The 14,826-nt window shown below is 38.0% G+C and overlaps 1 protein-coding gene across 1 annotated transcript in view; it reads left to right on the top strand.

Annotated features, from left to right (window-relative positions):
* Positions 1-632: 632 nt before the first annotated feature.
* The window catches only part of GPR176 (G protein-coupled receptor 176), a 38,661-nt gene continuing 24,467 nt past the window's right edge, over positions 633-14,826 (top strand). Inside the window, exon 1 of the mRNA XM_007433426.4 lies at positions 633-1,531. Within this exon, the coding sequence (XP_007433488.4) occupies positions 1,312-1,531 (220 nt within the window). The 5' untranslated portion in view covers positions 633-1,311. The remainder of the gene's footprint in view (positions 1,532-14,826) is intronic.

The raw sequence follows: 14,826 nt of genomic DNA, 5'->3' as shown, positions 1-14,826 counted from the left end.
GAGTTGACACCAACTTGATGGCATATAATCAGTCAGTCAGTCAGTCAATGGGAATGACAGTAGTATGTCCAACAGTGGAATTGAACAAATGCTATAAATGCTACTGTCCAAGAAAAAAGTTGATGAAAAAGAAGTAACCCATGCTGTGAAAATGTTAAAATACAGTAAGGCTGCAGGTGTACGCACTACCTGGAGAAATATTAAAATACAGATGTGGTTTCTGTATGGCATGGTTGCGTAACTTATTTATGGGCTGCATGACAATTAGAAAAATGCTGCTACTGTTCCCTGTAAAAAAGAAAGGTACTAAGAATGAATGGGGGAAAAAAACCCTACAGAGGATTAGTTTGTTTTCAGTATATACCGTAAGCAGATCATTCTGTCATTTCTCTCCTCTAATATACATACAGACAGACACTTTCTGCCTTACAATAACGCTTCCCTCCTCCCAAAGGTGGTTTTATTCAGACGTTAAATTGACAAAGTCCAAAAGACAAGATGGCCGCCGCCACCCCCCCCGAAAAATAAATAAAATATCAGAGCCCACCCGCTGAGGGTCACGTGACAGGCGAGTCGTGCTTTCTTTCTAAGAAAACAGCAGGGAGCAGCCCAGCAGGCAACGTAGAAGGCGACCGAGGTGGTTCTCAAAGCCTTTGAAGAGTTGCCGGGGCCAATCCGCAAAGTGACGGGCAGCAGCATCCGGGCTCAAGACAATCACGCTTAATTTAAAGCCTCGCTGATAGGAAACCACCCGAGAGTTTGCGGCTCGCAGAAGACTCGAAACGACTCCTGCGTTAGGAAAGGGGACAGGGAGGAAGACCCTGCCTCGCAAAGAGGTGCGAGCTTCTGAGCTAAGCCTCACCATGCCAGAAAGAACTCCTCGAAAAAGGGTTGTCAAGTGCCCTATCTGGATGCACGCTGGTTGCGCGTACTAGAGTGAAATGAGTGGGTGGCACGGATCGTGTCGCGTCTCCGTCTGTCTTTATGGCGCTGCAAGCGCGCTGAGAGGGGACAGGCGTGCAGTGGCACTGAAGCGGGGGCAGCAAGAAATATGGGACACGGGAGTACGAGATGCAGGCAGCTTTCCCCCCGCCCCCTCTCCCATTTTGTCATGATGTGTGCCCCCCTTTGGGATGAGATGCAGACCTGAAACGTCAGACGGCCTCTCCAGGGTCCAGACGTTTAGCGGGAGCACAATGGAATGGGCAATGCTTGGAAAAGCCGGCGCTAACTGCGTGCTCCGCGCGGCAAAGAGCGCTGGCTTCGTGCGGAGGCGACTTAGGTAAGAGGGCGGCCGAAAGACACCTCGCCATGGGCTACAATGCCAGCTGGGCTTCAGCCAACGCGAGCGAGCGCGGGCCCTATCAGGCTGTCAGGAGCGCCTTGAACGCATCCGGTGCTCACATCGTGGGAATCAACCGAAGCGCCCATACAGTCGGGACGTCAGAATACGAGGACTACAGGGAAGAACAAGCATATCGGCATTTTACTACCGTTATGCAGGTTGTCATCTTAATAGGCTCTCTGCTAGGTAAGTAAACGCAGTTGCAGGGTGGGTTTTTTTTCCCCCTTTGAAATGGTCTTGTTTACAGGACTTAACTGTTCCAAGGGCTGTGGGCTGAGGTCTGCAGGAAAGAACACCTCGATGCAGAACTGAAGGATCATTTAGCAGATTTACAGCTACCACGGTTCAATATTATGCTGCTCCCTACATGACAACATGCTGTTCTTTTTCTTGAGCGTTAGTTTAATATGTGTGTGTGTGTGTGTGTGTGTGTGTATGTGTATGTGTATGTGTATGTATGTATGTATGTGTGTGTGTGTGTATATATATATATATATATATATATATATATATATATATATATATATAAAAGGCTGTCAGAGGTTGCTGTCTTCTGCACAACTGGGCTGTTTCAGTTCCAATAAAGGCAGTGGGAATTAACCAGCCAAACTCCATGCAGGATTGTAACCTAGGCCTTTAAAAAGTTTTTAAAAAGTCCAATACTTTTGGTACTTTCTGGATGTGGCCTGAGAGATAAGGGCTTGCCCATAGCCACTTAGAAAGCTTTAGAAACGAACTTTGGTTTCCTATAGGAGATCCCTATCATACACTACTTCTGCTCCTTGTTTACATTCTATACATCTGCAACACTAGAAAACTTTTCTAGTGGCAGGCCAGTTGCATAATGGCAATCCCCTGCAGAGTCACACATTGTACTGATTGCTTGATCTAGGCAGGGAAGTAAATATCCTGAATTAGTTGTCTCCTTGGTTGAAGCCAACCCTGCTGATTGTGTGTTCAGCATTACTAGCTTTCTGCAGAAATGATCTATGTGCATCTTTCTATTTGTGTAAATCACATACAAGCCCCTTGGAAAATCTATATGCAGTTTTATGCTGGATAATTCCCAGTCAAATCTTGTTATGCAGAGATATGTGAAATTAAAATCTGAAGAATTCTGTGGCGTTCATTTTTGGATATTATTTAACCATTATGTTTACTTATTAGAAAGTAAGTACGATAAAAACATTCCAGCCAATCTTACTGTGAAACTAACTGAGGGACTAATTAAAAGACAATTATTTCAGGATTTCACTGAATTTCTAACAGAAAACATAACCAAAAAGAAATGCTGTGGGTTCTAGCTTCCTTTTTTAATTGGATATAGTAAAGTTCAATTTCTTAATTTTTTAAATATGCTTTTAAAATATGCTTATTTGACATTAAAATGACTATACTAAGTTTAGTGAGAATTGCTGCTTATTGATGAGTTGATTGTTTTCTTAGGTAACAAATGGCTTGGTCATTTAACCTGACAGAGGCTATTAATACAGTTATTTTGTCAAAGTCCTTCCCCAGGAAGTCCTTTTAAACTTTCAGTTTTAAGTTGAATGGCTAGGCATGATTAGACAGAGTTCCCACCTGCATACTTTTTGGTGATGCCCTGAGTTTAGAGTAAAACTCTTGCTGTTTTCCAGGCATCTCTGAAGCTCAGACAACTCCAGTTATAATTCTGTCCATATCCAGTGCCTCCTCATTAGATCAAAAGGTTGTTGCTTCTAGTGTTATAGCAAGTGCATTTGTGAGTCCTAGAGTTCCTAGTTATATTACTATATTAATTTCTTTTTATGTGTATGATTTTATTACCTATTAAATACATTTATCATATTGCCACGCTCTATGACTTATACAGTGTTATCTCTGTGTGTTCAAGAAAAGCCCCTGCTTTGTGATGGTTCTAGATTATTTTGCTTGGTGCACCTTTAACATATCCTATTACTTCCTGTGGCTGGTATTCCCTGTTTCTGTTCTGAACTGGATCTGGGTTAATTTTACATGATCGCTGGCATTTTATAAAATTTAACTGCCCAGCATTATTCCTTGATTAATGAGATATAGAAATATAATAAAATAATTCAGTTTGCAACCATGATTAGAAATAAATCTGCAAACTGTAGTGGGGACTAACTTTGTCGATGAACATTAATGCTATAATGAACCATCCTTTCCAACCCTGTGACACTATAAATGCCAAAATTAAAAGGAGGAGGAGGAGGAGGAGGTTTGAATGAGCAGGGATGGGGAAGAATGCATGAGTTCATGGAAAACTCCTGGATTTAACTGCATAACAATATCTGGGTGATTGGGTAGCAATATCCTAGTCACCTTAAGAATGGATTGTTGCAATGCATTCTACAGGTCAAGAATTCTTTGTATAACTTAAAATCAATTCACAGTTTCATAGGATATTGTACAGAAAAAAAAAATCCTTGTAATTCCATGTATTCTGGAGTACTATGTGAAGTAAGGCAAAACTGTGTTTTTCAACCAGGTTTCCTATCTTTGAAACTCAAGTACAAGTAGAGTTTCCTAATTCTTATATATGATAACATCAGTCATCTTAGGCCTGTGTGTTACCTCATCTCTCAGGAGTGGCATTCAAATTTAAGACCATCTCTGTAACATTTATACCAAAGAAACTTTAACCAATGGCTAAAAATGAGTTTTGGGGAATTAAACCCAAGTATCATACACATTACAGTCTCTTCCAGCTAAACAAATTTTAATTGACACACAGAACACAAACAGAATAAAAGTTTCTGTTAAAAATAGTTTCTTTTGAAATTAGCAACAAATTAACAAATTACAATGACTTGAACTGGAGGAAATTAGTAATTCAATACAAAATGCAAAATAAAGAGTAAAATGTGAATCAAGTTCAAAATACAAAATAAAGAGGAAAATGCAAATCAAATTCTGTTGCAGAATAGAAACAGATGGTGACATTTATGGCACGAACGGTGAATGCACATACATACAAAAAGGATGGGGACCCATCCTTCTAAAGTCATAAGCCATCTTGAGGTTGGATACGCTAAATCCATTCTGCAGTTCCACATGAACGGCTGTGAGTGTTCACTGAGTTTTTGTTCCATTTCGCCCAGTTGGTGTCTCCCCTTCTCTGCATTGAGAGACTTGAAACTGAATTGATTTTAAGTTATACAAAGAATTCTTGACCTGTAGAATGCATTGCAGCAATCCATTCCTAAGGTGACTAGGGCAAGAATAGACAAAGGGCCTCCTAATTCAGGTGTCAGGTCTACAATGTTCAAACCCCAATGCAGAAAAATCCTGTGAAACCCAAATTAAGTTCAGAAAACATTTCATTTATTGGATTGTACAGCTCTAAGTAAAGCATTGCTAAAACTAAAGCCCATGTATTTTTCCCTCTACTTTTACCCCTTGTACTCCCCCCTCATTCTAGGCGCCAACTAAGGGACACAGCTGACACACTAGACAGATCTGTGCAAAGGCCCTCTTGGCCACAGCTGCCACCTGCTCTTCAAGCAGGAGCTGTGAGTCTGAAACAACCCCCAAATTACACACTAATCTTGAATGAGGAAGTTGAATAAAGTGGGATAACCTCAAGTTTGCATACCATTGAGTAGTTAGGACCACATCTATACAGAGGTGATGTTATTAGCAACATTATGAACAAATTACATATTGATGTATTCTGGATGGTTATAATGAAATATGGCTACCATTTATTGAAATTTGTGTGTGTATGTATGTGTATATATCTGTGCAAATATGTCCTGTATGTTTTTGTTTCTTTTTCTTTTTAGTTTCTTTTTCTTTCTCCATAGCTTTGAACTTTGCTTATTTTTATTTGTTTTTGTACTGAATTAATAAAGCAAAATAAATAAAAAAGGATAAATAGGATACAATGAATGTAGGAAGGAATTAATTTATGAAAATAATTAAATGGGGTTAGGATAAATGTGGTCTTTATTCTGGACATGGCCATTTTTTCCTCTGACAATACACAAATGGAAAATAGCTATATATAAGCCAACAAGGCGTAACACAATAGACTAAGTTAAGATAGGATTTGATAGTCTGTAGGTTCAGCATTATTACGTTGTGTAAGCATATTGTGTAAACTAAGCTATACATTGGTTTATTTGTTTGGGCATAGCATATGATGTGAACATAGGTGTTAAATCTTGTTCATGAAAAACAAAGCAAATTCGAATCTTGGAGATTGGACTAGGTATCTAAATAATATAGAGAAACTGTTATGGAAGCGTTAGGAGGGAAAAGAAATTCGGAGCATTCTTCTATCAAATCAAAGTTCAGAGCCCAAGCCAGGATTAGACAACCTTCTTGAGGCCAGGGCCTCGACCTTCCATTCTCCTACCCATTCTTTGCTGAGAATAAGATTGAGGTAGATTAAAAAATATTTTATGTGGAGTACTAAGAATATGTTTCTGCTCTGGGGGGGGGGAAGGGGCATACACTATGCAGGTTAAAGTGTGTCTCATTAATGCATAGCCTCATTAACATACAGCGTATTTATCTTGCATAATTTTTGGCTAAGAATTGGTCTACCCGAAATCGGTCATTTTCCACAATTTGGGGGCTGAAAAAATTAGCCTGGGGGCTACAGGGACTATAGAAAGGAAGGCATGTGTAAGCAGCTGCAGAGTTTCTGAAAAAGAAACAATGTGCTCAGAATTAAACTGAATTAAGAAAGCAACAGTTAAATTTGGATTAGTAAAAAGAATTCTGCAGAATTTTGGGTTGCTTGATTACTTTGAGATCTTTTTAACTAAAAATAGACTGCAGGTGGAAAATGGGGAGCAAGGTCATAGTGAAAAATAACAGTGCTCAAATTAACATAAAGAGGCAATAATGATTCTGGATACAATTAGTTTTTCCACCTTGCATTATGCATTTACTGGCAGGGTAGAAACTGGCAGTCATTGACAGATCCTGGTGCTGTTTTAGTAATAATGCCTTTTCATTCAGTCAGCCAAGAAGGTCCATGAACAATCATGGTCCTGTCTATGAAATTTCTACTGACTTCCATTCGCGGGGTATCCTACGTTGCTGGAAGCTTTCCAGTCCTTTTGTTTTGTTGCACTTTCCAGAATAAAAGGGAAAAAAAAAGCTTCAAGCTAAGAGGTCTAAGTAATGCCAAGGGAAAATAGGAGGTATCTATGTACAGGGATTCAACATGGTTGGGTTCTTCTATAACAGGTTTCTAAGACATAAAGCAGCTGTACACTATAACCTGTGAAATACCCCTTTTGTTAACTTAAAATGTCTACCTCTAGAACAAAACTGTCTATTTTAAGTTCAGCCATATCATTTATTCCAAGTGTTGATTAGGGTTAAAAAGTTGCCCATATATATTTTTTCATGCTTTAGTATATAAAAAGACCCGCCCCCCCAAAAAAAGGTACAAAAAAGAAAAAGGAAATCAGAGAATCAAACAAAAATATAGTGTAATATGTACAAAAGACTTTAACCACACCAAATAATATTGATAATTCTTAATGAAGAGACACTTCATAAGCAGAGAGCAAACATAACTCAGCCATTCAAGATTTTAATTGGGGTGTACAATCTGTCCATCATAGAAGAATAATCACTTTTGTTATGTCCATGCTCCGTAAATCCATAGAACTTCATATAATGATAAATTGCAAATTTTGGGTATATACAGTAGGTCAGAATCACATTCACAGTAATCTTCCCCAAACTATGTAAGCAAACTTATAGATATGCAACAAAATGGAATAGTAGCAAGACAAAACTGTCCCCTCCATCATATTACAGTTCTGTCATAAGGAAGTTGACTGCTAATCCTTTAAAAACATTAGCTGAGGTGTTCAGTAAACATGAAAAAAAATATTTGTTGATTATAAGAAACATATTTAATACGTTTAAGACCCTTAACGATTGATTTGTAATATGGGGTATTCCAACTCTAAAGGCTATTCCAACTCTCAGAATGTTTTGAAATAACTAATATCGACCTTAAAAAGACTATCATTGAAAAAATACAAATTACATTTCAATATTAATAGCAATTCAGGAATTTTAGATGCTGCTGAATTAGATTGTGAAATCAAAAGTGTTTTAGCTGAATATACTGTATTGCCATTCCTCAGTTTTTGACAATCCAAATTCTTCTTGCAATAACTATGATGGCTTAAAAATATAATTACCACATATACTTACAGATATAAGCTGAGAATTTTAGGTGCCAAAATATACCCCCAAAATTGGGTTCAGCTTACTCACGGATGGGCTTATCTGCAAGTATATATGGTAATACTTTTCAAAAGTACCCATATATACTCGTGTATAAGCCCATCTGCGGATAAGTAGACCTTTGATTTTTTAACCAAAATACCAGGAAAACTGTGAAAATTAAACCATATGAAAATTTCAAGAGTCAGTAGTAATAGGCTGATCTAAAATATGAATACTGATATTAGCTGACAAAATTACAAAAGAAAGGTTTACTTGCAATTTGATGAAGAGGCCTGCCATTAGCACATCATGTGGAAGTGAATTCTATAATTTAACTACGCACTGTGAGAAGCAGTTCCTTTTACGTGTTCCAAATTGCCCTCTGTTTTGTATTAGCCTATAGCCAACAAAAACATTTTCAGTACTAAGTCACAACTATTGTTACATTTGTGGAACTATTGTAGTGTTTGTGGACTTCAACTCAACTTCAAGAGTCCATCTCTGGCAAAACATTCAATGTCTTCTATTGATAAAAGGCCACTGTTACTTTTTTACAAGTGGTATACTATCACAAGGTGTAATGTAAGGTCTAATGTTGGTCAACTTTCCAGTTCGATCCCAGTAGACAAAAGGGTAGAGCAGGTATGCATCTTTTGATAACATCTCTATAAATTCACTTATACAACTACAAGAACTTGATTTACATGTGCTGACAGTGACATAAAAGCCTTTACCATGTTTATATAGACAATACTGTTATTTTGTCATGCACTCAAGTAGGATCTTGGTGCAACATTGTAAGGAACAGCAATTGTTTATTATATAAAAAAATGAAAGTTATGATTTTCTCCAACATATCTAAAACTAATAACTAGTATATAGGCAATTACTTTATTGAACAAGTTGGATGCTTTAAACATCCAGGAGTAGTTTTCAGTCCTCCAGAAGGAAAACTATGGAAATAAATTATATTTCCTCCTTAGCCCAAAAGATTGTGGCATTGAGTATAAGATTTTACCCAAACCAAGGAGGGAATTATATTCCAGCTGCAGTTAAATAAATTCCAGCTGCAAAAACAGTAGCTTAGTTCCTTTACTGAGTGTAACTAGGCTCCTTTCCAACCTTGGTGTGTATGAAAAACTGCTGTTTTTTTAAAGAGCCCTCTTCATGACATCCAGATGCATATCCAGTGAGGCATTAAGCTAGGAAGCTGGCTCCTCAGAATAGAAGCCAAAGTCTGTCAAGCAATATTATTGGCCTGGCTGAGGACAACTTGGTAACTGTGGGATCGCTTCCACTAATAGCAGTGGACAGTCATAGATCTAAGCAGTGGGAAAATATTCCAAGCAAGCTATATACTAGTGGACTGTCTCTTGAACATCTGTTAAGGTTAGATTTAGATAAAACCAAAAAGATGGTTAAGCAACAGATCAAAGATGTAGAATTACAATGGGAACTCAGCCAAATTTCCAGGACATTCTTACAGATTAAAATCACTTACCCAAATATTGCAGGGCCTTTTCCAGAGCTTGTTTTAGTACCCTCCAGTCAGCACTTCTACAGATCACATTTAACAACATTCCAGCTGTGCAGAGACTTGCCCTTGAGAATCATCGAAGTTGGATCAATAAAATGTGATTTTATGATGCTGACCTTTGTACTGATTCTTGGTTAAGGCTATTAGAATCCATACTAGCAAAAATGTCAGGCTATCCAGATGAATTCTACATATGTTATTTTCTGGCACACAGAAACCCAAAGATCGCATATGGAGTTGCAAAATACTGCTTTTCAGTATCAAGGATTTATCGTATTTATTTATTTATCTAATTTATAAGGCTGCCCATCTCTACAAGTGACTCTGGGTGGCAAACAGAATTAAAATAAAATAAAAGCAATTAAAAATATTACAAAAATTAAAATACAAAGCAGCTGAGAAATATCAAACCCAAATCACTAGTACAATCAAGAAGCAGTTTCCTGCACATGTTCCCAGGCCCAGAACCAGGTCTTCAGGGCCTTATGAGAGGCCAGCAGGGTTGGGGCCATCCTGACCTCCGGAGGGAAAATATTCCACAAGGTGGGCACTATGGCAGAAAAGGCATGTCTTCTAGTTTTATTAAATGGATTTTCTTTTATGGCTGTATTTTCTGTGTAGATTCTAGTCTAAGACCATAATAAACTCAAGGCTTCAAATTCCTGTGCTCTAGTAGACAAAAATGTCTCTAGCTACTTCCTCCCCAAACCTAAGATTGTTTTCTGAGAATCAGCAAAGAGCAGCAAACCTGAAAAGCATATCTGGAGAACAGCTAAGTTAAAACCACCCTTCCTTGCCACTTTGCAAAATCTCTATTTCCCTAATACAGTGTTTCTCAACCTTGGCAACTTCAAGACGTGTAGCCTACAACTCCCAGAATTCCTGGCTGAGGAATTCTGGGAGTTGAAGTCCACACATCTTGAAGTTGCTGAGGTTGAGAAACACTACCCTAATATCGTTGGCAAATGAGCAGTTGTGTAAGCATTGCTGAGGAGAGGCTCAAAGTTAGAAGTGTGTATCTCAATAATCTTTATGAAGAAAGGTATGGAGAGTGACTAAAAGCTTCTGTTTCCCCTTTTGTTTTATGAATTGGGATTAATTCTCGTTCCCTCAATGCCAATTTCCTAATCTAGGTTGTCTCCCTCATGATTTCCGAGATATGAAATATAATGTGTTTACTTATATGATACCTTAACTTTTCCCTACAGGATAAGTACCAACTTGGTCTGTGATGATTGATGGCTTAGATCAAGAAAATGATTTGGGCAAAAGAATAGTCTTCCTCTGATTGCTGAAGCTATTTCACATCCTTGTGTATTTAAGTGCGTTTGTTTGTTTTTAAAGAAAAATGTTAATCAGAATTATCCAGCATCATGTTTGGGGTATGTAACTGAAGTTTCACACAAATGCAAGGCACTTGAGCAAGCACCTCCCTTCTTAAATGGAATATTGCCTTCAAATCCATCGCTCTAGTGGGCCTTCGCTACTCCGTCCTACTACCATATTTTATTCATCTTTAATTTGCTGAGCAGCAGGCATTACAAATTGTTCCAGGTCTGGAATTCAGATTAATTGCCTCTTCAGATTTCCAAAGGCATCTGTGGGCAGCTATCCAAATTTGCAAGGCTGTGCAGAAGCGTGAAAGAAAATATAAAACAACATCTACAGCTTCATAAGGAAGAACATGCTGATCGTCAGTTTTCTTTTAAACTTAAGGACTTTTTGTTCTCTTTTCTAGGGCCTCCTGAGTGCAGTAAGTTATGTTTTGTGAGTTCTACATGTGTAACACCAAGACCTTACAGAAGCAGCATTCGGCAGGCAACTACCATGGATACTGCTTTTTAGTAGTCGATGGGGAGTTTTAAATCACAGCACTCTCTTGTAATTGTGATTTTTGAAAATAGAGCATCAAGCAGAGCAACATAATAGTAAAAATTATAGACTGACCTCACGGTGTCTGAAAAGTTGCCCATTATGATCTTTAATTTAATTTCTTCCTGCTTTACAGAAATCAGCTTTGCTAGAGGCTGATTGTAGATCCCCATTTATTTTCAGAATAGCTATGTCATTTAGACATCTGTATAGAGAGGAGGAACTAGATGTTTTTTTCTCCCTCCTCCCTCTTTGTAAGGACCCAAGTATCCTTCAGCAATGTATTACAATTGCATGCCATCAAGAATCAAGAAAGTTACATTGGTCACACTATTCTTAGTGGGAGAAAAACCATCTGCTTCTATCTCTTCTTCGAATCATGCCAATCCTTTATCTGTTTTATCTTCTTTAATGGGTCCACTGAGATTCGAAAGGTGGCCTACCCATGTTTTCAGGACACTTGGTGAGCTGTAGTATTCAAATATATCAGATGTACACAGCACAAAGCCCCAAACTGTTAATCTGAACAAAACATATTGCAGCAGTTACAGGGAAACTCTGAAGAGGTGCTGCGTGACAGTCTGTAGTTTTTGATGTGACATAACAGTAAAAGCTAAAGCACCTGGTTAATTCAGGCTGGGAGACCTAAATAGACTGAATTCATGTTTTGTGTTTTAAAAAAGCCTCTCCTGTGTAATCTTTTTGATACAAAAATGAAAACTAAGCATCTTGCCATTCAGTGACAGGTTGGTTCAACCTGTCACCATTCAGTGACAAGTTCAGCTTCTGGTAGCAAAACAGATGTATGTATGTATGTATGTATGTATGTATGTATGTATGTATGTATGTATGTATGTAGAGTACTGTACACCAAGCAGTAATACATATAGGTAGCTGAGAACTGTGGGGAGAGTGTTAAGAAAGCTAAAACTCAGAATGAATTGATACTAAAAGCAACATATAAGGGCTTAGACAATAGAATCAGAATACCAGATTTTCAGTGAAGAAAGCAAAGTGTTTAATAGGTAACAAAGAAAAGGTGGAGCTAATCAATTCCTGTTTCAGCTTATTCTTCTCTAACAAAAGGGAATGTGTCCCGCTAGAAGATTATGAAGAACAGAATGAAGAAGTAGGTTTGAAACTTGAGATTGAGAGAAGTATAGTTAGGGAATACTTTGAATTACTTTAAAACTCAAGATCCAGATCAGTCGCATGCTAGGGTTTTGAAGGAACTGGTTGCTGGCTTGGCTGAAACCTTAAGTATTAACTTTGAGAAATCCAGGACAATGGATTAAATGCCAGATGTCTGGAGAACAGCAAATGTTATCCTTATTTTCAAAAAAGGGGAAAAATTGAGGGAACTACTAACCAGTATGTCTAACATTAATATACTGGGAACCGCTATAGCAGATTATAATCAGAGTGATTTGTAAGTACTTTAAAAACTATTTGGTAATTACCTGAAATCTGTATGAAATTGTCAAGAGAAAAGTATTGTTAGACTATACTATTTTTTTTTATTATCTAGTCACATAGTACATTGTGGAATGCTTTAGAAGTAATATATCTTGATTTCAGGAAACAATTTGACAAGGTATATCGTGACATTTCTGATTCAGTGTGGGCTAGATGGCATGATAATTAAATGGATAAATAGGTGGCTCAAAATGCATGCTTAAAGAGTTCTCATCAATGTCTCCCTATCAGACTGGACTGAGATAATGCATGAGATGTGACAAGGTTCAATTTTTATTTTTATTAATGGCTAGAATGAAGAAGTAGAAGGGATGCTTATCAGTTTAGTGTGGGGGGGGGGGGAACACTCAATGCTCCTCCCAACCCTTCTTCCATGGCTGAAACCTTTCTAACCTAGAGTTAAACCTGCATTCAAAAATAGCTGAAGTGTCTAAGACCCATCACTCAGGCATCTCAGAAGGGGCTAATCCTTCGGTCCCCCAGCACTTGTCTATATTTGCCCAATTCTGCCACAACAAACTTAAAGGAAAACTGTTAGTGGTTGTTTTTCCAGCTGGCAAGTGATGCTGGGTGGGAAAAGAAAGAAACCAAGAGAATCCACCAATCGCTTTCATTAACTTGTCCTGCATTAAAGCTGTACGGCAGCACCACTCAGTGGTCCTATTTACTGAGGCCTAATAGGGCTTGGCTGCTGGACTAATGCATTTTCAGCTGGCATATACTTTTCTGCCAATTCAAGATTGGAGGGAATGCTTGTTAATCTGGCTGCAAGGAAAAGCCCTGTAACTCCCATCAGCTTTTCACTGTTGATCAGGCTGACTAGGGCTGATGGGAGTTCAGTAGCATGTGGAAAGTCAGATACTGCTCATCCCTTACCTGAATAATTAAGTTCTACATACCAATAGTATGGAAGAAAATCCAAAATAATTACTATATCCAAAATAATATCTTTTTTTACTGGATTTATGAGTTAGAATCCAGTAAAGTCAAAGTAGGCACACACAATTTTTTTATATATATACTTTCCCCCAACCTCTTCAGCTCAGTTCTGGAGGCTCCTTTGACCATTTGGAAAACAACTGGGAGATTGCAAGAGAGGGAGAATCTACTCTGCTGTATGTTTAAGTGAGAATCTACTCCGAGTATGTTTAAGTGAAGTAACCTTCACTTCTTTGCAGTGCATCTACTCTGCAGTATATTTACATGAAATAATCAGCAGCATTGCCAAGTCTGTCGGCAGGTGAAATTGGTAAGCTGCTTTTCAAGTTAGATTTGATTGGTGAAGAGATTGCATAATGATGCCTTCTGCCTGGGATTATATGTGGTTCCTGTGTTACAACCATCCTAAACATCCCTCACTGAATAATCAAAATCAAATGGGAAGCCCCAAGAAACTACTCTTGTTCCCAGTGTCTAAAAATGGTAGCTTTCCAATGAACTAGCTTTTCTAAATCCTCAGATTTTCAGAGGGGAAAACAAAGAGATAACTGAAGTTTTAGGAAAGTGCTACCAATTTGGCTGGTGCTTGTATACAGATTCTTGCAGCTGGTGTGTGCATGGTTGGCAGGCAATTGTTGTCCAAACACTTTTGGAAGCTGCCAGGATGGGGATGGGGAGAAAGGAAGAGCCTCAAGGAATTATGAACTGGAACTAGGACTACAATATATAATGAAGTGGTATGGTTATATAATACATGGCTATATAGTACATATTATATAATTGAGAGCCAGTCTGGTGTAGTGATGAAGGTGCTGGCCTAGAAACCAGGAGACTGTGAGTTCTAGTCCCACCTTAGGCATGAAAGCTGGCTGGGTGACTTTGGGCCAGTCATTCTCTCTCAGCCCAACCCACTTTACAGGGTTGTTGTTGGGAAAATAGGAGGAGGAAGGAGTATTAGGTATGTTCACTGCTTTGAGTTATAGATATATAAAAGGCAGGATAAAAATATAATAATATTATAATAATAATAATAATAATATCATCATCATCATCATCATCCCAGGTCCTTGGGAAGAACTCGATAGGTGGATAAAAATGCCAAATCCAGTCTAAACATCTGGCTGACTGCAACCAACAATAATAATAATGAAATGGTATATATTATAATATATACTGAAATGGTATGTTTTCATTTCTATTTATGTATTAACTTATTATATGAGCAACAACTGGAATGATTACAAGCTTATTTTGTTTTCCTTAAGGAAATGTTTTATGATTGCTAAGAAACCTATATGTGTTCAGTGGAGACATGGTATCCTGTTTGCAGAATTCCCTCACCAGAGTGGCTTACCCAGGCACTAAGAGTGTTGTCATTTTAGTGTATGGATAACAATGTTAATTGGTTTTTGTTTTACTTGTAGTCTGTTCTACTTCATAATCTTTCCTG

The sequence above is a fragment of the Python bivittatus genome, unplaced genomic scaffold, assembly GCF_059951505.1.
Source record: "Python bivittatus isolate LINGU-HERP-01145 unplaced genomic scaffold, Pbiv_v1 ctg000480_np1212, whole genome shotgun sequence".
Taxonomy (NCBI): Eukaryota; Metazoa; Chordata; class Lepidosauria; order Squamata; family Pythonidae; genus Python; species Python bivittatus.
Note: the sequence above shows the minus strand (reverse complement) of the source record. Positions and strands in the feature narration are given on the sequence as shown.